This window comes from Grammomys surdaster, unplaced genomic scaffold, assembly GCF_004785775.1.
Source record: "Grammomys surdaster isolate TR1022 unplaced genomic scaffold, NIH_TR_1.0 125950, whole genome shotgun sequence".
NCBI classification, from domain to species: Eukaryota; Metazoa; Chordata; class Mammalia; order Rodentia; family Muridae; genus Grammomys; species Grammomys surdaster.
The window spans coordinates 881,470-906,920 of NW_021620771.1; the positions used below are offsets into that span (position 1 = coordinate 881,470).

At 45.8% G+C, this 25,451-nt stretch overlaps 1 protein-coding gene across 18 annotated transcripts in view; it reads left to right on the top strand.

Moving 5' to 3' along the window:
• The window catches only part of Cacna1c (calcium voltage-gated channel subunit alpha1 C), a 604,243-nt gene that overhangs the window by 556,494 nt on the left and 22,298 nt on the right, over positions 1 to 25,451 (top strand). For 5 of the 18 annotated variants that reach the window (XM_028753516.1, XM_028753519.1, XM_028753524.1 and 2 more), the window contains 7 exons: positions 3,180 to 3,263; positions 10,774 to 10,806; positions 13,699 to 13,827; positions 15,713 to 15,778; positions 16,849 to 16,940; positions 24,125 to 24,290; positions 24,845 to 24,972. In XM_028753516.1, the coding sequence (XP_028609349.1) occupies positions 3,180 to 3,263; positions 10,774 to 10,806; positions 13,699 to 13,827; positions 15,713 to 15,778; positions 16,849 to 16,940; positions 24,125 to 24,290; positions 24,845 to 24,972 (698 nt within the window). Of the gene's footprint in view, positions 1 to 2,487; positions 2,572 to 3,179; positions 3,264 to 10,773; positions 10,981 to 13,698; positions 13,828 to 15,712; positions 15,779 to 16,848; positions 16,941 to 24,124; positions 24,291 to 24,844; positions 24,973 to 25,451 lie in introns of all 18 variants that reach the window. The other 13 variants (XM_028753517.1, XM_028753518.1, XM_028753520.1 and 10 more) reach the window with 7 other exon arrangements.

Below are 25,451 nucleotides of genomic sequence, written 5' to 3' on the forward strand. Positions count from 1 at the left end.
AGGGTCATTTCTTTCTCTCTGAACATAAAAAAAAAAAATCAATCCAAGAGAACAGGTAAACAGAAATGCACAGCTGGAGGTTGACGGTCCCTTTAAGTCTCAGCCCCTTCCCCTGGTATGTACTAGCAGATTAACTGTGTATATATGTGCTTTTCACCATGGAGCCCACTCTGCCTTCCTCCTTCTCTCTCTGCTCAGAGGTATTGCAGACCATGGCCAATTTACCCATTTGTTGCAGGTCTTTGGTGGATGGAAAGATTCCAACTTCTCTTTATTGTTTGAACAGAGACTCCTGCCCTCCTCTCTCCTCCTATTCCATACCCTGATAACATTTGCTTGCCGCGTTTTCTAGGTTGGTGCCGAACATCCTATGGTTTTACTTTTGGTCCTGTTTCTCTCCCTTCTCTTCTTTGACCTCTCTTCCATTTTCCTTCTGAAGTAGCCCTATTCCCAAACAAATGACTCACATTTATAGATAGTTCCCGACATTTTTCCAAGATCCAGTTTTAAAGCATACACATATGTAGGGTTCACTTGGGAGATTCACCCCTACCTGCCCTCACCCAAATTAGTGTTCCTTTCTACCCTGAGCAGTGTGTAAGAAGCCAGGAGTGCACTAGTTATTTCCTGCTTAGAGCATGTGACGTAACTGGAAGAGAGAAGTCCCTGACTCAGGCTGACCCTCGTCTGACCTTGTAACCTGGACAGCCTCAGCCCGTCATGCTGCCCAAAGCCTCCTGGGGCAATGTAGGTTTTCTTTGGGCAGAAACGCCTGGGAACTTAGAGTCCTCTTTCCTTGTGGCCTGACCTCCTCTTCTAAGAATAATAGCCCTAGGACAACCTATCTTGTAGTTTACTCTAGAAGGAGACAGCTGGGAAACCAGACAACTTAGGAGTTGGATAAGGCCAGGAGGATGGAAGAACATAGGCTTAGCTCTTATGAGTGAAAAGTACAAAAGAGAGCTGGTAGCCTTTGGGAGCAAAGAACTGAGAAGCCCCATGAGCACTCTTCTGCTTCCAGAGCTTCGTGCTGAACTCCAGACAGCCATCTCCGAGAGCCCTGCTGAGCAAGCACTGATTGGCCCATTTGGATAGCTTTCTCTGGAAAACAAAGAGGGAAAATGTCATTGTTAAAAGAAGACAGGTCTCCTTGGTCCTAAGTCCTCTACATTCCACCAAGAGGACAGAGACTCTGTGCTCTAAGGCAAGGCCCTTTAAGCTGCCACACCCCCCACAGTGGCAATAATCAGGATGTGAGAAGGCCACTTCCTCTTTGTAAGGAGACTGCCTACCCAGCAGTCCCCAGCCCTCAGGGCATTCTAGACGCCTGACCACACAGTTGTCTGTGTACCTCAAAAAGTCTTCCATGGATTCTCCTCTGCTTCCTTTTCTGAGTAAGTGGAAAGTCGATGAAACCCAGGCAGGCAACAGTAGTAAAGTTGGGACCCTGGTCTCCATGCCTGACTCTCCTCTCCAGGGCTTTGTTGCCTTTATTCCCTTCCTAAGAAGGCAGTAGCCCACCCACCAGACATTCCCTCCTGCTCCAGCCTGTGTCCAGGGAAGTCTTTGATAGCTCCCGTCACTTTGGGCAGCGTTCTCATCCTGCTGAGCCTTTATGTCAAGTAGCCTGGGATGGTACTTACGAGCCATCCCTGAGGGTACTGTCTAGAGAGGCTTCTTAGACCCAGAGACACTTCCATCCCATCAGATAGCCTGGGATGGTACTTATGAGCCACCCCTGAGGGTACTGTCTAGAGAGGCTTCCTAGACCCAGAGATACTTCCATCTCATGAGAAAAGCCAAACATGCCCTAAGGCATATGGACATGGCCACTGCAGGAAAGAGACTAAATCTGATTGCACCTACGCAAAGTCCAGCTTACCGTGGACACTGCTTCAGTGATCTGGTCCTTTGGTTATCTCTGAGCTTTGATTCCAGACTTATCAACCACAAGATGACTTCACTCTCCCCAAAGGTCCTTCTAGTAGACAGAACCAAAGGTATAGGTCATATATAATATACAATAGACTATAAGTCCTCCTAGTAGACAGAACCAAAGGTATAGGTCATATATGATATACAATAGACTATATGCTATATACGATATAGTATATATGATACACTATATACTAGACTATAGGAGATGACACGATCAGTGTAGTCCAGCCACGCCCTGCATCACCATGTCTTACTCACACTCCCTATACCCATGGCTACTTCTGCCCTGAGGAAGTGGAAGGGTCCTCTGTGGAGGAGGTGGAGAGGATGTGGACCATGTGACCCATGAAAGGCAGGGCAGGAGGCTTGAACTCAATGCCTCCCTGCCGCTCCTAACACAACCAGGCTCCTGGCCAGATGCTGGTGTTTGGAACTCCCAGCAGCAACACTCAGGTGCCACGACAGTGATTCTAATGATGACGTTGCTCTGTTCTTGTCTGTCTAATATTCCTTTTTAATCCCCGTCCTGCCTGCCCCTCCCTCATGTAGGGTTACTTTAGTGATCCCTGGAATGTTTTTGACTTCCTCATCGTCATTGGGAGCATAATTGATGTCATTCTCAGTGAAACTAATGTGAGTATCACTCTGCCCTCCCCAAGGGCCCTGGTCCTTCCACCTCTCCTGCCTCCTCCACTCCTCCCTCTCTCTCTCTCTTTCTCTCTCTCACTCACTCTCTTTGTTTACTTCTTTTTATGTTTTTGTTTTAATTTCTGATTTTACCCACCTCCAGTCATGCTTTTTATTGAACCTGCCGTCGTCTTGTGAGGGGGAAAAAAAGCAGAAATCTATTCTCCTTTTTTTCCCACGTGGCCTGGCTACACCGGGCCCAAGGGCGCAGAGCTGAGCGAGGGAACAGGCTGCACAGTGGTTGGGCCAGCCCTGGCTGCCTTCCGGGTGGCTGTCGCCTACCCAACCTCGGAACTAACCTAGCTTTTGTCAGGCCTCTCCATCCTGCGAAAACCAGGTTGCCCAGGTTTGAGCCGCCAGCATGTAGAGTGGTAAGAGTATCTAATACACCGCGTAACCTCTTTCTTCTCTCATTTTTTTCTCTTCTCTCCTTTCTTTCATGCCTCTTTTGTTTTTGTTTTTGTTTTTTTCATTTTCCTCCTCTCTGTGTTTTTTTCCTCCTCTTTTCTTGGTTTGTTTCCTTTTCTCTTTCCCGGCTTTTCTGCCCCATGCAGCACTATTTCTGTGATGCATGGAATACATTTGACGCCTTGATTGTTGTGGGTAGCATTGTTGATATAGCAATCACCGAGGTACACGTAAGTACATGGCGTCTGTGACCCAGCCAACCCCGCCTGCTCTAACATCCATCCGTTTCCCCCTGCTTTATTTTTTGTCTTTCATTTTTATCTCCTGTGCCCACCTCCTTGTTTCTATTTCATGTTTTAATTTGTTTAAATTGGCTCAAATCGGGGTTCTTTTGTTTGTTTATTTTGTTTTGTTTGCTTTGTTTGGAGATTTCTTTTTTTAAGTTATTTGGCTAATCTTTGGAACGCACTAAAACTTCCTTTTAAATGTTGGTTGCTGCATCTTTTTCTCTCAGCCTGGCATGACTCACACCGTATAGGAGGGTGCAGCTATGTGAATTATGGAGGGAGAAAAAAATGAAGGGTTCTTTACAAGTTCTGGGCAACTACTAGAGCTGGGACCCAAACCTTTCCTAACCCCAAACTTCATCTCCAACCTCACCTCCTCTTGATTGTCCATCCTCATAACATCCTAAAAAGACGTGCTCTCAAAACAGATCACCCAGAGTTGAGGCTAGGAATGTGCCTGCATTGTCAGCCATGACCTTCCCTCTCCCAAGAACTAACTGGTGATCTTCACATTGAGCAAACTGTCTGCTTTGACTAAATGCCATTAGCCCATGCTCGACACTTTGAGGGAGAAAAAGTACTAGTCATGTTTGAGATGTGCTTCTCCTCCCTATCCTGGAAAGAGTAAAGAGCCTGGTGGACAGGTGATTTACTGAAAGCTTTTCGAATGGGTTTTCTTTCCCCATTGCCATGGACACGGGATCCATGTCAGAGCCTCATGCCCATGTGAACTCTCCATAGAGCATGAACTGTGCACCTGCCTGCTCTCCCTCCCCTTGCCCTTCATAACCTGCCCCTGGCTCTTGGGCCTCAGGCAGACCCCACACCCACAGCCTTGTTGCCCTCTCCTTCCCAGAGCTGCCTCCTTCTATACAGTCCTTGCACATGTCTTCTTGTTACCTGGCATGTTTAAGCATCCTCTCTTTATCTATAAGCAAGTCCTCTTGCAGTTATTCCTTAACATGTCTCGTTTAGTTTTTGTCATTATTTTTCCATAAGTAAGAGACTTGATGATGTTTGCATAAACCTTTGATGGGTAGAACCATTGAAGAGAGCGCAGAGCACCTGATTCTGTAACTCAATCTTAGACGTTTGGAATTCCCTCACTGTCCTCCACACATCCCACCCCTCCATGCAGCCTGGCCCATTCCCGAGACTGACTGGGCATATTCTCTCACTGGTTTGGTTCTCCTCTATGAAGCCACGGTGCTTAGAAAGGACAATTTCACGTTCTTCATACAATCCTTTCTTTACCCCATTGCCAATGCTCTTTGCTTATCCTATAGCTCCAGCCCTCAACTGCCCCTTTGTCTCTGAGACCGTGTGTGTGTGTGTGTGTGTGTGTGTGTGTGTGTGTGTGTGTCTGTGTGTCTGTGTGTCTGTGTGTCTTGTGTGTCTGTCTGTGTGTGTGTGTGTGTGTGTGTGTGTGTGTGTGTGTGAAGTAAATTATAAGGTAAGAAAATGAAGGGTTCTTTACAAGTTCTAGGCAACCATTGGAGCTGGGACTCAAACCTTTCCTAACCCTAGACTTCATCTCCAGACACTGCCTCTCCTCCTGTTGGTTTTCCATCCTCACAACATCCTACAAAGATGAACTCTCCAAACGGAACACCCAGAGTGTGCATGAATGTGTGCACACACGCACCTATATGCATACATACCAACCCTTAGGCTTGCCTCCTCCCAGGAAATTCCCAGATAAACTATAAGAAAATCAGTCTTTCACAACTGCTGCTAGTCTCCTTTCTGAGTAGAAACCTAGCATGCAAGCTGTGTGAACCCTAAGTTATATATTCCAGTTGTTATTTAAGTCTCAGAACTTAAAGGCTAGACTCTGTGCACAGATGCCATGCACTGCACTGCCCTGAGGGCCCTGCAGGAAAAAAAAAAAACAGCAAAAAGAAAGAGAAGCCATGGGCTCTGCCATCTGTATGCAGGCAGTACTGCAGATTTGTACAGAAGTCAGAGCAAAGCTATGCAGTAGAAAAACATGGGGATGGACAGCTGGCTGCTTCCCATGATGGCACAAGACCCATTGCACCCCAGGAGTTCCTCTGGGGTTCTTTTAGTGCTGGCAAAGCCCATAGCGCTCATCCTGCCATGGCATCTCTATTTCTGCTTTCAATTTTAAAAAGACAAAACAAATATACTGTTCCCTATATAAAAATGTAGACATGGGGATACACGGATGCTCACATAACAGCACCTATTCAAAAGTCTTATGTGAACTGTAAAGATCTATGGAGTAAAAACTACAGCATCTAAGCAAATCACATCCTCTCAAAATCCTTGATCTTACTAGACCACCTCCCTGGCATGCCCATAGCTTAGAGCCCACACGCACCAAGGGTAGCCCTTTTCCCAACTGCTGTTAACTAGACTCATGAGGTAACCACCAGGTGCAGCCCATCAGAGAAAGTACAGGTCATCAACAGCCACAGGACCAGAGCCTTGACAGGCCTGTGGCCACATGTTACCATAAAAGCCTGCACTGGGCCAACATCCACTAGGACAGCAGCAAGATAAGAATACCCGGCTCACATTTCTCTGCCTTTAGGTGAGCTGCTGCAAGCCCGGTGCCAGGTTTTTCTTAGGATCCCATGGGAAAAACCTGGAAAATCCCACATCTCTAGCTCCTGCTCCAGGCTTTCCCAGACTTCTCTACACACATACTGTCATCACAAGTACAGATTCCCAGATCTAGGTTCTATCCAAAAGCTAACCACGGTGGCGTTTCACTGGTAAGCTGTTACCTCATTCTCCTCTAGGACATGACTATCATCCTTTCACAGAATCTTGTATTCACCCTTCCTTCTTTCCTTCCTTCCTTCCTTCCTTCCTTCCTTCCTTCCTTCCTTCCTTCCTTCAAGTATTTTGCATGTTTAAATCCATCTACCTTTTCCTGGTGAATGTCCCTCTCCCATAGAAAATGTACTTTTCATCAATTCTGGGGTCAGCACACACTCATCTCTGTATGCCCAGTTTCCTTCTATGAGTAGACACTTCTTTATCCCCCTTGTATATGTCTTTGTTAAAAAGAACCCAGTATATCCATGGGTTTGCATTCTAGCAAGGAAGCAGTAAGTACAGAGAATAAAGACAAGAACATTCAAAGAAGGCTGGTCAGGGACACCTAATGAACAAGTGGGACTTCTGTATTCAGAGCAACTTTGGATTTACATTCCTTTTTATCCGAAATTTTGAACTCCGAAGATTCAGAATGGGATCCTCCTAACAGGTGCAGGCTGTTTCCAAGGCTCCCCTCTGCCTTGTATGGCTGCCTCGAACCCAGGTCTCTGCCCTTCTCTCTAGCACTTCATCTTATCTAAATCTGTCCCTTTCTTCTGATGTGAGCTCTGTAGAGTCAAAGTGTGGTGTTACTCCACTTTGGTAGAGCCTTGCTTCTTCTCCAGTCCTAGAGTAGGAATCAAATCTTCAAGAAATGTTATGTGGTTGTCCATGGAAGTTCTGTTAGCATCCCCCTAGAGGGCTCCCTGATATCCCAAATGGGAATCAGTTTGAGGATGTGAATAATAGCCTTTTCCTTGTGCCTCTGAAAGGATATTGAATGATAGAAAGTTGTAGAAAACCTCGTTTCCTACATTATAGGTGTGAAGAACCATTAATGGTATACTTTGAAGCCATGATTAGGTTTCCAGCCTAGGCCCCAGGAACTCAGTGTCTTAAGTTAGTCCAGGTTCCTAGGCCTCAGTGTGTTTGAGTGTGGTTGGAGTTGGATGGAGAGGCCTGAGAGTCTCTTGCAGCTCCTGGCCTTTGTGATCCAGTATGATGATGTAAGCATTCCATGATACATTTCTAAGACTCTCAGATCTACACTGTGCTCACCACCATCTGTGCTTCCCTGTGGCTCATTTGGGGATTGTACAGAGACAGGGACAAGAGAGGCCATTCCAAGAAAGCTGCTGGCACTGGAATAGTACCTGGAAAAGACCACCAACCCCTGGGGGCTTCTAGGCAAGTTTAAGGGAAGAAACATGGAAGAATGGCTAGATGCAAGGTGTTGGGCCACAGAAAAGACCAGAGCATGAAAATAAACTAAGAATCTATGGCATTGGTTGTGACCTTGGCTGGTTAGGAGGAAGAGAAAATAGGGACAACCTGAGACCTAGTCCTTGACTGTGTCAGTCTTCAAGACAACAACTACATGACTCATGTGATCGAATCAAGACCAAGGACCCCTGCACATAAGAAATCTAGGCCTAAGCAAGGCGGGCAACCTGTCCACTAACTGATGACATGCCTATGATTTAAGCCATTCCTATCAGTCAACTCTTACATTGCCCACAGAGCAACAGCCATGCACTGAGATGCTGTCAGCACAGCATCACTGAAAGTAGGGATTGGTGGCTTCTACCACTCACAGACCCTCAACTGGTGCCTTCCTGCAACTGACCTACACAGAACTGCTTACCAACCTTCCTGTGCTGATACTCAGCCAAAGGATACTTGCTATCCTTGGGATGCTCACACAAGCATTGTGTAGGGACTCTAGTGCCAAGAAAGAGAGAGAGACTCCAGAGAGAGCAGGCATGGGGATGGTATACACACCACATCCATTGGCCAAATCAACAGAGGCAATGAATAAGGAGCGAGGACAAGAAGATACGGGGCTACCAAACTGACAAGAGGACCGATGTCAGCTTCAGGAAAGGATGGGTTATAGTGTTAGCTCTGGCTCCCCCTCACCACTATCTCTGGTGCTGCCTTTTCCCCACAGCATCTTTCCACCACAAACCCACAGGCATGACTTCTAGTTACAAACTATTCTTTACTGGCTTACTGATAATGAAACCTGTTGGCTCTTTCCCTGACTCCAATTCCTGCCTACATTGGAGAACAGCCTGAGCATGGAGATTGCTGCCTGCTATGGATCCACCCCTACCAATATGAGGAACTCACAAAGTAGCAAACAAGACAGACATGACCATAGGCTTAAACTGCTTAGCGTGGGGCACTATGAACATCCAATGTCAATGGCTCCAGTCCCCCTAAATAGTGCACTAAGGTGTTTTCTCTTGCAGCTAGGAAGGTACTAAGACCAGGATGATCACATGAGGTTGTCTAAGGGACACCATCTGGCCTGCCTAGGGCTTCTTCCCACACAGATTTCACTCAGTAATTACATCCTGACTCTGTTGTGAAGGGTATTTCTGAGACAATGTAAGCACGGTGTGTGGGGGGGGGGGTGCTAAGGAGATGCTACTCCAGCCAAGCAAAGCTTTCTGGGTAATATGGCTTTTAGGCTCAAAAAAAAAAGTTACTCCAGACATTCTCAGCTTTCTTTGCAAAGTTGTCATTACCTGGGTCGGGAGCCTAAGACGCAGTTGCAGAGAACCTTCATCCCAAGCTGCTCTGAAGTCTTGTGTCCTGCTGTGAAGACATGATCTAAGGACTATCGAGCTAGAGCATGACACTAAAAGAATAAAATACCAGAGAGGTAATCAGACCTAAGCCTGAATTTTGAAGTAAAATATAACTTAAGTAGATGATATCTTAATCCAGGCAACAAAAGGCTAAGAAGGAAAGCATCAGGAGGGATGATAACCATGGTGAATGAAAGATTCCCCAGTGTTTGCATGGTTAAAAATAAACTACTTTATTTCTTTGTGATGGATAGAAGCTGGTTTAGTGGGACCAGCTGAGCTGGTGAATTTTCTGAATTGCCTCCATCTTATTTAAGATAAGATGGACCCAGAAGCCCTTTAAGGGCTTACCCAAAGTCCTTGGAAGTGATAGGTAGATGAGAGGACATTAGGGCATTCCTAGGAGCAAAGCAACAGCCCAGAACAACTGCACAGCAGAACCCTGGCATGTCTACTGAGCAGATGGCCTCTGTGTAGCTCTGCCATTCCACTGCTGAATCCCCAGAAGCACCGAACCCTTTAGCTAGCAATCCATGAGTAAAAGCCCTGGACCAGCCAGGGGTTGGAGGGGTGGAGGTATGACCAAAAAATACACTTAGAGACAAAGGCTTACCATCATGTCAGCTGACTAATGCCAATAGAAGAGGGGCTTGGGTGCTTGGACAAGAAATGTCCTATGCGTGTGAGTGTGTGTGTGTGTGTGCGTGTGTGTGTGTGTGCGTGTGTGTGTGTGTGCGTGTGTGTGTGTGTGCGTGTGTGTGTGTGTGTTCATCTGTTTCTGTGTTTTCTATCCACCCTATAGCTATAGCCTACTGACCCATCCCCTCCAGACATGCAGCCTGGCCAGATGGCTGCCAATCTGAACAGCACTGACATAGACTGTGTGCCATCATGCCTAGAGAAGACCCTTCTGTCCCCTTCCTCACTCTCTCTACCATCCCCCAAACAATCAAAACCAACTCTCTATGGGAAAAATAGTTTTTTAATCAATTGCTAAGAAATGTGTTGTCAAGAAGTATTTTCAGACTGCAAGGAAAATATCTAACTATGAACCGTTCTTTCCTTCAAAAATCCCATTATGTGTTTCCTTGTGTACATCTTAAAAACAAACGCAGGAGTAGCATCTGAAAGTAGAAGGCACAGGCCTAGGCTACAGTACCTATGGGTGAGATCAGTCAGAGATGATTACTGTGTGCCAGAGCCCAGTGCTGGGGTATCTCCCCAGGAAAATTACCAGGGACGCTGTGACAGGAGGGTCCTTGAGGTGCTCCTATGAACTACTGCCAGCAAGCAAGCTCAGCCATCGAGCCCTGGAAAACAACTTCTTTGGGCACTAGTGACATTATCCTAAATTGTATACAAAACCTTGGAGACTAAAAAGCAGTTCAGCACCCTCCGTGTCGATGGCCAAGGGTCTCCATCTCTGAATTGAGCTCTAGGCAAGGCCATGTCCAGCCTGAGGCTGATCTTTTAGAAAAAATTCCTTCTGGAGAGGACTGAGGACTGCCTCCTTAGATTGTCTCTTGAACGTAATTGGAACTGAGCTTTCTCTAACCTGGGGAGCTGTCACTATACACCTCCCTTGCTTAGCTGTCTGTGGACAACGGTGGGCACACATAAACCAAGGCTTGTCCTTCGACCAGCATTTCATAGAGCAGCCCAAAGTGTAGACAGCGGGAATCCTAAACGGTTAGCCTGAAATGGGCTGAGAACAAATAAACAAACAAACAAACAAACAAACAAAACTTGAGCTTCCTACACAAATCTGGAAGACTTCAGATTCCTCCTCTGTATTGGGGCTGAGTTGTTTCATGCACAGCCAGAGGTGGTCACTGAATAGAGCAGGAGAATCTTGGGGGTCCTTTGATGGCCGTGTGGCCCAGTGACACCCAGCCCATGTTCTCATTGGAGTTCCTCACCCTGCCAGGCCCACACTTGTTTATTTCTTTCACCTGTTTCCTTATGCCCTGTCCTACCACTGTGTTGTTCCTATGTTAGCCAAGACCTAGAATACCAGGCTCTTCGTTGGGGACTCATTACAGCTTATCTCTGTCTGCCTTTCTTTAAAGCCAGCTGAACATACCCAATGCTCTCCCTCTATGGTAAGAACAACCCTCCAGACCACATTCTCCAGCTTCTGTGGCCCCCCTCTAGCCACCCATGTCTTATCCACCCCGATTTCCAGAGCCCTGGGAACCCAGCCCAGCTCCCATTGCATGTGGCCACCATGTCCATTGTGTACCTTACCTGCCTGTGCTCACGTGAGCTGTGCAAGGGTGTGTGTACAGTGGTATCCCTCTACTTTCCCAAGCTTCCTTTGGGTGGTGAGTCACTGTGATTCACTGGGAGAGAACTGGACCCGTGCTATTTCCTGTTAAACATCCCAAGGACAATGTGTTTCATCTAATGTAGGAATTTGTGAAGGATGCTTTTAAGAACTGCGACTAGGGCTCCAGGGAGAAGACAGAGCAGGGGTGGAGTCCAGCTAGAAGGAAAGGCAATTCTGATTGGTTCTGTAATGACCAGTCTACCCCAAGCTTCTAGCTTCGTGTGGAAGGCCTTGAGAGGCACACGCTGGGATTTGCTATGACATAGAGTTAGCCCTCTAGTCTCTCTACTGTTACCCTGAGCCTTAGTCTTACATCTTTCTAAGTTCCTCAAGTTCATTACATTTGCACTAGTCATTTTTCTGTAACGTGGGAAGCAGGAAAACAAACCATCCAAACCACCCCGTAGAGGAATGTCCATTTCTTTTGGCCGAGTGGTAGCCGTGCCTCAGCACACAACCTTGAAGTCTACTTGGAATGGCTTCCCCTAAGAGCTTCATCACACCTCTCAAACCTAAATGATGATTCCCCAAGCCCCTGTCAGCTAGATTAAGAGATGTAGTGGTGGTCCCCATAGTGGCCCACCCTGGCCAAAAAGCTGCCTAGGAAATTTGGGGGTTTGGTTTTTTAACTCATCAGACCTAGATGTTCCAGTGGCACCAGCTTTACAAAGAGTTTGCACCCACAGTTGAGTCCCCCATTTAAGCTTGTTTTTTTGTTGTTGTTGTTTGTTTTTGGTTTTTTGTTTTATTTTCTTGTGAGTGGTTTTCTTTTCTTTCCTTTCTTGAACATGGTAGAACTGACAGATAGCAAAATCTCTGAGCTCCCTATATGCTGCTCTGAGAAGCAAGCCTCCTTCTAAGGACAGAAAATAGACCTTAAAGGAGCCAAACAGATGCAGTGGTTAAGGGAGCCCAAGACTTCCTGGGTAGGACCAGCAGCCCACATGCTGGATCTTAGGAGTTCTTAATACCCATGAGTCTGTCCAAAGCCTAGTAGGACTAGAGCCTTAATGGCAATTGGGGTGATTCCAATTTTAAAATATAAGAAATGTCTGACCCTTGTGCTATCTAGAGTGTCTGAAAACCAGGACCCTCTGGCTTGGTATCTTCAGAGCCCTCCCAGGATGAAGGGTGGGGCTGATTTGGAAAATCTGTCCCAAACTATCCTGCCTCCTTTTGGGGTGGGGGTAATTAACATGGAGGTTGAATATGTCATCACTCCAGCCTATTGCCCCGTGCATATTCCTAAAGTTCATTACATATACCCCTTCAGATAGACTTGAGACGAAGCCATCCTATCCTCAGGGATGGACCTGAAGGTCGTAGAAGAAGAACTAAAAGGGCTTGTGGAGCCTCCAGCTTTAGCACTAAGGAATATTCCAGGGTACCAGTAGGCACAGTGCTATGAGGGAGAGCCCGATCTAGAGTGCTACACTGCCAAACATAGCAAGAGGACAAGTTAAAGGGACGAAACAGGACAGGAGAACAAAAATCTTAAGACCCCTCCTTCCAGGGGTACTTGGGATGGGAGCCATAACAGGAAATTCTAGGGTCCTTTCTCTCCTGGTACTGCTGCCAGCAGGGCTGGGTAGGCTGCACTAGCTTCAGGGAAGGCGGAAGGGCTCCCACCAGCTCTCAGGCCTTTGGAACACAGCTGCTCACATGAACAGAAGGATGAGGCTGTAGTCAGTTCTTGTTCTCACTTGTGGGAGCAACGACACTTGTACCCCAGAGACCTGGCTAGGCCTATGTTTGTGCCCACAAGTTCCTTCATACTAAGACACCAGTCACCAACCTTCGGCCATAAATTCCAAGCAGCCCAGAAATTCTAACCCCTCCTCAGCTCCCCTTACCTCATTGCTTCCTCCACCTCTTTTTCTCTGTCCATGACCACGCAACAGATACCCTGCGTGTCTCTCCACAGTAGTCATGTGCCAGGCTCAGCCTTTTCTGGGACTCAGTGCACAGATCCCTTCCCTGCCTTGTCCTGCTGGCATTGCCTGTCCTTCCAGTCTGTGGACCCCTAGGGAAGGTCAGAGGCTATGAAAGGGCAGGAACTCCAGAGGCTGTAATGAGGTCTGGGACTGTGGCCCTCTCCTTACAATACTGCAGCCCATGACCACCATTTCCCAGCAGCCATCAGGGCAGGACCCTGGGAAATAGAAAGTGGAGGCAGGGAGAAGTGAGACTTGAGTGGCCAGGCCATGCTCAGAGGCAACTTCAAAGTGCTGTGTGGGAAGCCACCACCATCAAGCCTCCTCACAGAGACAAGTTCCACCCCCAAGGCAGAACTGAGAAGATAAGAACTTCTGGGTTGCTTTCTCCCAACACAAGAACCTCTAGGGCAGTAGCTCTGGGCTCAGACTCCAAAGCTTATAATATTTGAAGAACTTGGAATTGTGGCAAAGAGGAGGATAAGGAAAACAAAGTCATGGACTGAGGGCTGTGACTTAGCATAGACCTTAGGGATGGGCTGCTGACCTAGAAAGAAAGGTGCTGGCCTCCCACCTCACAAAGAGAGAGTTGGGGCCTAAGGAAAGAGTCTAGTGCAGCTGGCCCCACCCTGGCCTGCCTCCTCTCAACCAATGGCTGTTTCTCAGAGGCTCCCTTCCTGCCCTGCTTTCTTGCTGTGTTAACTACACCCCCTGTTGCCAACGGGTTCTAGAGTGCAGAGGAGAATTCCCGCATCTCCATCACCTTCTTCCGCCTCTTCCGGGTCATGCGCCTGGTGAAGCTGCTGAGCCGTGGGGAAGGCATCCGGACCCTGCTCTGGACCTTCATCAAGTCCTTCCAGGTAACCATGCCTCTCCTCCTTGTAAAGCTAGTAGGGAAACAATCTCCCAGGAAGTAGAGCGACCCAGTGTTCCAATGTCACTTTCCCTAAGGCTCCCCAGTGGGCCAGACCAGGAAAGAAACAGCACCCGCCCAGTCTACAGATCCCAGGACTGGCTCTCCCTCTGTTCTAAATGGGCTGTGTGAGTGTGTGATAGCCCCTGGCTGTCCTTGTTTAGAAGAGTGAGGGGATGAGCAGAAACTTGAGATTCCAAAACCCAGGGCTCGACATAGTCCACAGAACTTACTGGAAAAGGGGGATCATAAGGCCAATTCTGAGGAGTGCTTTGTAAGTGGAAAGCTCATGAGAAGCGAAGCAGTTAGGGCACTTGGACTCTTGGGAAAGGACTGTAGAAATCACCAACCGTGCTTCTCCACGAAAACCCAGCTTCTCCCCCTCACATCCACTCTTAGACTGCCGGAGACCCTGAACCTAGAGCTTTGTGTCCCCCTCCCTGGACAGCGCAAGCTCAAATAGAACACGGAGCCTACCACCAACCACATGGGCTCAAAGTTGGGATTGCACCCAGAAGACTGTGGCTGTCTTATGGTCCCTTGCCTGCTCTGCTTGTTTCCCCTTCCAAACTCTTAGCTCTGAGGACGGTGCCATCCACAGCACTCGGATGGATGACCTCGAGGTCCAGCCCAGCTGTACAAAGAGCCACTGTTCTTCTAGCCATGTCCCACCCTGCTGGCCCCTTGACCTCTAATGAGAACCTGGGGCTCCCCACCCAAGGCCCTTCTCAGGTCAAGGTGAAGGGAGTTTCTAAGGATTTGAATCCTTGACCCTAATGGGATCAAGATAGGAGGCCCCCTGAGACACCCCAACATTTCCTTTTAATGGGAAGTGGCTGGGGTGACCTTGAAGGATGGGACTTGATCAGGGAGCCAGAGAGCCCACCATACACTAGAACATTTTGTAGTCTCTCAGTGCCATCTAGTGGTGTATGGGGAACATAGCGCCTAAGCCAGAAGGCCAGGTTTCCAGGATCCCACAAGCCACAGTGCCTCCTCCCATGACGTGGGTATACTGAGTGACTAAAATATGTCGAGCCAAATCATGTGTAGGCTACTGTGTTATGTGTTTCACAAGCCTCAAACCATTTAAATGCCTCACCCCCTACCAAGTAGGCATTACCATTTCTCACACTCAGATCAGGAAACCGGTCCAGAGAAGTTAAGTAATACGTCCCAGCTCAAGAGCTAGACAGTAAGGGAAACGAGATGCATTTCTTCTCATTAGATGTTTTCATGGCAATAGTGCTGACTGCTCATTTCTGTGGAAGTAATTGGATAAAGAAGGAATGTAAGCTGCCTCCTCTCCACTTTTCCCTGGTGACCACGGTCATCCTGTTGTGTAACTTCCATCACCCCCTCCTTCTGTGTACAAATATCTAACTGTAGTCTGAGGAGGGCTGTTCCTTGATTGTTCTCAATAAACAATACAGGGGCTACCTCCATTACTCTGAAGCCTGCTTTTAAAGCAAACAAACAAACAAACAAACAAACAAAAACTGTGTACTGGGACCAGGGCTCAGTGGTAGAGGCCCTTAGCTCCATTCCCAGAAGATGGATGGATGGATTGATGATTGGTTGATAGATGGACACATACATACATACATACATACATACATACATACATACATACATACATACTAGACAGACACACAGACAGACTCCTGAGCTGAAAAGCCAGAGCCCACCTCACAGGTTCTCTCCTTGGTGCCGAGTCCTTCTTAGTCAAGCAGCAGCTGACTGCCATGGACCTGGGAATGCATTGCTTTCTGGGAAAGGATCCTGCCAGCCTGTACCGCTGGCTCTCATAACCCCTCTTTGCTTCCTTCTAGGCCCTGCCCTATGTGGCCCTTTTGATTGTGATGCTGTTCTTTATCTATGCAGTGATTGGGATGCAGGTATGAGAAACTCTGCCTCTTTGGTTCCCCCTCCAAACCCCCAGGACCATAGCCTTTCTCCTTCACTCTCTCTGTCCTGACTTGTGCACCTGCCTGTCACTCAATGTCCCCAAAGCTGGAACTTCCCCCAATAGGATGTGGTATAAGCCATGGGCAAGAAACAGCACAGGGATCCCTCCCGTCTTACAGAATCAGGCTTGGGTTCTGCAATGGGAAAACACTCATGAATTAAGCAGTGGGCTTCAAGAGAGAACAGCCTCATCTGAGAGGCAGCAGGAAGTGGGTGTGTCCCACCAGTGTCCCCTGCTTTGTACACATCTGATGGATGTGCGTGATTTGAGGTGGAGAGAGAAGAGAAGGCACTGTCCATCAAACATGTAGTCCTTTTCAGGAGCCCCCTTCCCAGGGGCCTGCTGCACTTTCTCTGTTCCCTCAGCCAGAGTCCCCCACCCCTACCCCTTCAGGCCTCCAGCTGAGTCTTTTCAGGCCCTTCAAGGCAGCACCTCCACAGCCATGCTCGTAACATAGCCAAGATCTTCCCTTAGCAGCCCCCTATATAAAATCTCTAAAAGTTCCTGAGGGTGGGGAGCATTTGTGCTTTAAAAGACAAAAAGAGCTACCTTGACATTGCAAAGCAGGGAAAAACACAAACTGGCCCCTGATGTCAGCAATGAATCAAGCTTGTCCAAGCTCTGGACCACCCATTCCGTATCACTACAAAATCAAGAATCAACTGTACATTTGAGTACCTGGAGATGCAAAAGCTAGAAGGCAGTGGGCCCTGGTCCTACACTGAGTATCCTGATCTCAGCATCCACTTACCACCCCAGCCCCAGCTTTCCCTGGGCCAAGGGACCTTTCCCGAGTGACAGCTGAGGGCATATTTCCTCTAAAGTTGCCCATGCTGGAGCCGGGGTCCAGGGATCATGGGACAGCAGATGTCTACTAGGTCACGTGGGAGACTGATTAGCCACCCAGTCCCAGAGTTACTACGATGACATAGACTATTAGGCAGTGACTGGACGTGTACATTCTGTCCTTCTCTGTTCCCTCAATTCCTCTTTCTTCAGGTGTTTGGGAAGATTGCCCTGAATGACACCACAGAGATCAATCGGAACAACAACTTCCAGACGTTCCCCCAGGCTGTGCTACTGTTGTTCAGGTAGGTCTCAGACGACATAGGTTCACACATACACACACACACACATGCACACACAGGGCTACTGATGTTCAGGTGGGTCTTTGATGACATAGGTGCGCACAGGCACCCTTACAGGATGGTAGCCCATTCCTGGGAGAACCAAGGAAGCAGGAAAAGAACGGCCTCTTCTTCCCTCCTGGCCAGGAGATCTCATTACCATTTACGACAACTTTCCATGTGTAGCCACAAGGTACCACACACATCTTCTGGGAGTCCCCTCCCCCAGCCATTGGGGAGCCAAAGATAAACACCAAGAGCCCTGAGGCTTGGCTTCTTACCTGGCACGTAGGCAGCCTCGGCACACTGCCCTTAAGCAATATAGCCACCTCTGATAATCTGTTTACCAAACCATTCTGTGGACACCATACTTTTTGGAAATGTGCCACCATGGGTGTTGCTGAGAAGGTGACATTCTTACACTGCCCTGAGTCCCTCTCTCATACCGCCGTCTTTCTCTCTTGGCTCACCGTGATCTATTTATTTGCTTCCATCTTCTCTCCTCCCTGCTTTGCATGGTGTCACATTCTAAGCTCCATCTAGTCCCAGGTTGGTAGGTGGAACAATTTCTCTTCTCTCCAAAAGAAAGGCTTGCCGGGTCCTTGAGGCCCTTTTCACATGGGGAAAAAGGCTGCCAGGTGATGCCACCTCCAACCATCTCCTACAGGACCTGGTCCCATGCCCAAGTTTACTACTGCTCAAAATACACTTATCAAAGTGATGGGTGTCCTAAATATCAGCCTGGCATCACCACCTCCCAGATCACATGACCTCAGAGCACAAAGCTATCTAGTGTAAGCTGGCATTTCACAATGACAAGCTCATACCACACGTAAATGCAGGAGATGGTCGCAGACCTCAGGCTGGCCACCAGGCTGGTCTCTTCTTCTTTCCTGAAGTTTCTAATAGCAGAAAGCCTCTTTTCTGAAGTTTCTGATAGCAGAAAGTGTCTTTTCTTTTTTTAAAGATTTATTTTATTTATTTATTTTGTGTATGTGAGTACACTGTCTCTCTCTTCAAATACACCAGAGGAGGGCATTGGATCCCAATACAGATGGTTGTGAACCACCATGTGGTTGCTGGGAATTGGAATCAGGACCTCTGGAAGAGCAGTCAGTGCTCTTAACACCTGAGCCGTCTCTCCAGCCCCCAGAAAGTGTCTTTTCAAAGAGCAAACCTCTAACCCTGCTAAGGGGAAAAGAAAATGATGAGAGAGGGCTCCAGGTGAACTGGAAGTGCTGAGGAACTTCCAGATGGAAGAAGGTAGATGGGGTTCAGGTGCGAAAGGATGAGGCTTGGTATGGGCACACTTTCTGACAGTGTGAGACCAGGGAGGGTGAGGCAGCAGCCAGGAGCATCTGCAGCCTGAGTGCCAACAGATGCAAGGGACAGGAGAGACCTAGCACAAGGTGAACTGATCCTCCAGGACTTGCATTCTCAGGAAGCTCTGCTATGCTCAATAGCATTTGCCATCGCACCCTAGGACTTTGGAGTAGAGAAGACCCAGCAGAGCATTCCCTCAGAGGGAAGCTACCCACAAGACCCCTCACCCCTTGCCTTTGGTCTGTGATCCCCAGAGAGCTCTCATAATAAAAACTTTATTCAAAGAGCTTGGTTCTCAATCACAAAGAACAACTGACAATAATCCCAAAAATATGAGGAACCTCAGAGAGGAGAGGTGTCTGTGTCACACCCAAGTTACAAATAAATGAACACACAGGGTGAAGAAAGGAGGAAGCATACCCAAAAGATTTGAAAATAAATGCAATTCACATTGTTAGGGTGACTGAAGACTGTAACGCTTCTGTTAAATTGCTAAGCAGAGCAAAAAAGGAAAATACAACGATTAAATATTTTTATTTCCTTTCTAAAATATTTTTTAGATAGATGAAACATATAGCAGAAAAGAGACACCTAAAAATGAATTGATGAAAGAGCAACAGGGGTTCATTAACTATATAACTGAAGTACAACGAAATATAAATTATGGAATAAAGATAAAGGCGAAGAGAAAAGAGATAGAAAAAATCCTACTGTGTGATAGACATTCCAGACAAGAATAGAAGAAATGAAGAGAGTAAAACAACAAGCTAATCAAATAAAATTAAAAAAAAAAAAAACAAAGATGTAAGCCCTCAAATTGAAATAGCCTACTGAGTGCAGAATAGGTTAACAGGAAAATCTTTAACCCACCAGGGGTGGAGGCTCATATCAATACCCTTAAAACTCAGAAAGCCGGTGCAGGAGGATCATGAGTTCAAAACTAGTTTGGGTTATAAGACAAGACCTTTTTCAATCTTATCTTCAAATACCTTAACTGTTTATGACTTTTTAGAATGCTAACAATAAAAAAAAAATCTTCAAGGTTTCCAAAATGCAAAAACTCTAACACATTGAAGAAGGGGAAACCCTTCAAAGCTGCTTTTATTGTTGCTTTATTTTGTTTGTGTTTTTTTGAGGCTAGCTGTACAACTACACTACAGAAAACAAAACTATAGACCAATATCCCAAATTAACATAAATACAAAACTCCTCAACAGAATACCACCAGATGTAATTGAACAGTACGTTAAAAACATTCAACACGTGCAGGGGGGAATTTGAACCTGGAATGCAAGTTGGTCCCCCTTTGCAAACCAGGAGATGCAATGTAGTACATTAATAGAAAGGACATAAACCATGTGGCATCTCAGTAGCTGAGAGTTACTGTGTGACTCATCTGTGTGACTAGGAGTAAAGGGCATGTAAGCGTGTATGTTAAATATTGAAAGTCAGCAATTAGATACATAGAAATTGAATGTGTACATTTCAAGGCATGGAAGGAGAGTGCGTATATAGCCTCAGTGCACAGTGCCTCTCTGACAAACCCAAGGTCGGATTCTGAGCACTGCCTGAAAGCAAACCGCTAGATCAAAACACTGGACAAGGGAAACTACAACAGTTTATCAAAAGGAAGGGTAAAAGTGGCACTTAAGTGCAGGGGGAAAAAAGGAGAATGGAGTAAAAGGGAAGAAGAAAGATAATACAAAGATACTAAAAATTAAGCTTATTAAATTTTTCCATTAAAAATCAAGCAACATGGCTCAGTGGGTAAAGGGGCTTGCTTCCAAGACTGACAGGCTGAGTTCCGTCCGCCAGGACCCACATACTAGAAGGGAGAACTGACTCCTGAAGTTGCCCTTTGACCACCACTCATGCTGTGATGCACCACACACAAAATTAATTCCCAGGTACTTGATACCAATAAGAAGTTTAATAAACCAATGATATATAAAATGTGATATATAAAGTATAATATGTGGTAGTAGTAATAATATATAATATAATCATTAATATAATTAATTATAATGAACATACTAATAATTATATAATATACAATATAATGTGCTATGTCATATATAATTAATATGTTCACCATAATTTTATTAATATGATTATATTATATATTAACTACTATATCATATAATCTGTAATACATATTATATATAATAATTGCAAACAATATAAGCTTAACAATATATTGATTGGAAATGCATATAGTAATAGATCACAAGGAGAAAATAAACACATAACGGAGTGACTGAATATATAGTTTACAAAAAGTCATAGTTTGACACAGGTGAAAGGCCATCTAAATAGCACAGTTAAGAGGCATCATTCATAGATCTTCCCTCGATAAGTGACAAAAAGACATACTCTTATTGAGCACTCAGGAACATCCACAAAACCACTCAAAATTTAGGTCATGAGGAATTCAACAAGCTCTAAAACTTCCTCAACATTAATACAGCAAAGCTAGAAATTATGCTCGGAAATAACCCCTTTAAAATCTATCCACTTAAAATATTAAGTCAGTCTACTAATCAGATGCAAGTTGAAAGTACAGCTTCTCAGCAAGGGGAGCAGGAGCCAGGATGGGCACTGCTGAAGAGAGCCGGAGCACCCTTATTCAGGAGACTGTATTAAATAACCAGATGCACAAACGAACATCAAAATAATCCCTCATGGAAGTGAAAGTTGACAAAACAATAAAAAATAATTTAGCAATAGTCCTTAGAAGTTGACTTTGAAAATACTAATAAATAAATTTGCATTTATAAAGTATAACTGCTAATAAAACAAAGGGACAACAGCAAGCTTGGGAACGTGTGTTATTATGGATGTGGAAGAGGTCGTTAGATTGGCAAGTGAATGCCTCCCTCACTTTGCCTCATCTCTGAGATATCAGCTACCTCAAAGTGAAGCTATCTGACTTTCTGGCCACTGGCTGCCAGAAACTCTTTAAAGCAAACAATGAACACAAGCATTGTAACTCCTACAAGAAGCATGTGGCACTGAAGTGTCCCGTGGCATTGAGGTGACGGCTGGGAGAGTTAGGTGGTGTGGAGCAGGGCTGCTTTCCTGCACTGATGGGTGGCCCTCCCTGTCGTTATGGATCAAGGTGCCCTGGAGAAAGGCTATGCACATCCTACACCAGGTTGCCTTGTGTCTTTGCATTTGGTGATTTGGGGGTAGTGCGTGGAGGTAGGACAATATTCCTGATTGTCTAGGGTCAGTGTGTCTCATTAACTGGACCCCACCGAAGCTGGCAAGACCCACAAACATTTCAGTCTCTTAAAAAGAGATTAATATTCAGCAATATTTTGTGAAAAGGCCCACAGGCTAAGAATGTAAGATACACAGAACCAGAGTACCTAGGACTCCAAATCCCGCCTCCTTGAGGTGTCCTATAACATGAACACTGGCAAACTGCTCTGGGGGAAATAATGTACTTTAAAAAAAAAAAAAAGTAAGAGACCAAAATACCCTAGAAAATGAATGAGACCAAGGAATGAGACCAAGCCGTGAATCAGCTGCCAGGTAATGCAGCTCTTCTCTCTGAGACCATCCACCTCTCTCCTGCTGACCAAAGCCAGCCAATAGGAGGGTTTTCAAAATAAGAACAGACCTTTTAAAAGACACGAACAAATAAAAATACAAGTTCAACAACAGAAGCAGAAAGAAAGTACTATGAGCAAATTTATGCCAATCTGTTTAGGGAATCTAAATGAAGTAGGGGCGTCATTATTATTGTTGTTACCATTATCATTATTATTATTACTTTAAGGCAGAGTGTCTACCTGGCTAGACTGGTAGCCTATATAAATTAGGCTGGCCTCAGATTCACAGAGATCCCCCCTGCCTCTGCCTCTGCCTCTGTCTCCAGAGTGCTGAGATTAAAGGTGTGTCCCACTACATCCGGCTGAAGTACATGCTTTTATCTAGGAAAATAGGAAATTTTCACACAAATTTCACACAAATTTTATTAAGAAGAAAAGCTTTGCTCCAGGGTAAGACTACGCATCCAAGAATATTTGGACAGCAATATATTGATCTTGATAGGCCTTTTTTAAGAAAAAAAGATTAACTAGAAAAGCATTGATAAATCAAGAAACTACAAATGTAAAGAACAAATTATTCTTTGAAAAGTTCTCCATGAGCGTAGATTTCTGGAGTGCCACTAATCACATAAATCAAAGTGAGTAGAGCCATTTAGTTCAAGCTTATCAGAGGGAGCAGCCTTCCCTGCAAAGTGCAGATTAGTGCTAATTTTAACACTGAAATGCTCTCAATAAATGAGTAGCATTAGCTACAATAGATATTGAAAGGGTTGTCAAAATCCCAGCCTTTTACAAGGCCCACAATGATGAGTTTTCATCTGTGACAGAGGAATAAATCATCCCTAGAAGTGCAAACTCAGTAATAGAAAGAGGCAGGGATCTCCCCACTCAGCCTAGAAGATGAACTAGTGCCGATGTTTAAAAAAACAGAAGCAAGGAGTTATAAACACTAAAATGTGGGGCACTGCAATTCCAAGACAAAGGACAAAGGCAAGTGTAGAAACCACAAGCAAATCAACTTTATAAAGAGTGGCCAGGATCCCTGAGCTGGGAGAAACACCAAGAAAATCAGCAGCTTGAGCCAACCAGTTAGACATTAGACAAGAGAGAGTGCTCTCACTTTTTCTGAATGATATTTTTTTTTGAAAGTTCTATCCAGTATGATAATGTAAGAAAGATGGGCTGGGGCGATGGCTCAGAGGGTGAAGTCCCTGTCCTGTGAGCACAGGGACCTGAGTTTAGAGCCTCAATTGCTGTGGTGGCCCTCCAAAGAGAGCGTGCATGCCTATGTGCGTGTGTGTGTGTGCGTGTGTGTGTGTGCGTGTGTGTGTGTGCGTGTGCGTGTGTGTGTGTGTGTGTGTGTGTGTGTGTGTGTATAATTTGAATATGTTACAATTAAAATAAATAAAGCTAGAGACAAGCCATACAGCAGAGTGACACACTTTTAGTGCATGTAATTAACAAAGAAATTATTGTGAAAATACCAAGGACCCTTTAAATGAACAAGGAGATACATAGCCCATGACTCTAATGAGCAAAACAGTGAACATGCAGTCAAGAAGAGACCAAAAACATAACTCTCAACCTGATAATCATTTTAAAGGCAATTTTTTAGAAAGGTATTTCTTTTATTTATTTTTTTAAGACAGGGACTCATGTAGGCCTGGGTGGCCTAGAAAGGCTAAATCTAGTTAGCAGTGAAATATCATTCTACACCATCACCTAAAGAGCGTCCTTTAAAATTTACAAGCCACCAAGAACTGATATGTCAGCAGTGGCACTGATGACGCTGGTCTGAACCAGACAAGTGCCACCTTGTCAAAATGAAGGAAGACACGAAGCATCTCCACTTGGTAGGTCCACTCCTATGCAGATACCCAAGACATGGACTTGCAGTGTCAACTGTGACAGCAAGAATAACCTTTCTGAGAAACCCACTCCCATAACAAGGGTAGATTTTTAAATATATTAATAGAGAGAGTACTCCTGTATAGCAGTAAAAATAAACTATATCTATGTCTACATAGCTGCATTTACAAATGCCATGCAGATAAAAGACTAAGTTTTCAGAAACTTACTGTGTGTCTAAAGTTTTGAAATATTCAAAATAAGGCTTCATATTTCCATATTTACTGAACATGATAGGTGTTTGATGGATGCCAGATGCTCAGTTCCTTTTAGTAATGCATCCTGGAAGGTGAGGCTGAGCTTTGCCTACGTGGGTGAGAGTGGTCAGCTGAAGCTGGACTCTCTCACCTCTCTCTGTAGGTGTGCCACTGGGGAGGCCTGGCAGGATATCATGCTGGCCTGTATGCCAGGCAAGAAGTGTGCTCCAGAGTCTGAGCCCAGCAACAGCACGGAAGGGGAGAACCTCTGTGGCAGCAGCTTTGCTGTCTTCTACTTCATCAGCTTCTACATGCTCTGTGCCTTCCTGGTAAGCTGACTTGACAGCACAGAGATGGGGACACTTTGGGGGCAGTGTGGGGTCAGGGCAATCCCAGCAAAAGAGTGGGGAAGACTGAATTAGTAAAGACGCCTCACCCCTGAAAAGAGCTAGAAGCCTTGGCCCAGAGCCACTCAGCTAGACTCCTCATCCATTCGTGGTTCTTGTTATCTTGTTATGGTAGCATTGTTGTAGAAGACAAAGATGGAAGCTCAGCATGAACTTGTATGCCTCTGGTACCTTGCTCAGGAGTAAGGAAAGATGACCAGACAGACAGAGCCCCTCTCTGTCGCTGGCTTCTTGGTAGAAAGGGAGCTGTTCTGTCTACAAGAAAGGTTCATCCCTCACAGTGCTCAAGGGATCAGTGTTGAGTTTATGTCCCAGGAACCCAAATTCTAGCAGTTGGCATCCTAGATGCTAGCATATTGCTGATACTTGGAAACGTTGCCTTCTGACTTCCTGGACACTAGCTGGTGGAATGGGCTTAGGCAGCAAATGCATGAGAGTCTTGACAAGCACCTCAGTGTGCCAACTGTACCCTGCAGATCATCAACCTCTTCGTAGCTGTTATCATGGACAACTTTGACTACCTGACTAGGGATTGGTCTATCCTTGGTCCCCATCATCTGGATGAATTCAAGAGAATCTGGGCCGAGTATGACCCTGAAGCCAAGTAAGTTTCTAGAGGGAATCACGGCTCCCCACACTGAGAGAGGGGGTTGAGTGGCCTGTAGAAAAGATCTGAGAGGGGTCAGCACTGGTATGCTAACTGAGATCATCAGAAAACCAGCAAGATGAGGCCAAGTACCATTCACTGAGCTGGGGAACATATCAGTTGAATGGAAGTAAAAGACTCTGGTGTCAGAGGAAACTAGAAAAACTTACATTTCATTGAGGGACAGGTAGACTTTAGCTCCATCTCAACCTCTGGTTTATGGAAGCTCATATTTACCCATAACTGTTGACTGATCATCCCTAAATCCTTTCCAGACAAATGGTTAGTTGACTGAGCAACAAAACATACTAGGATTTAATTGCACCACTAATGTCCAGTCTACCTGGAATACAGTGCTAACAGACATCTGTGATGAACTAAAACGTGCAATGGGTTCATAGTTCCATCGAGTGTCTCTGTACTGCAGGACCTGCAGG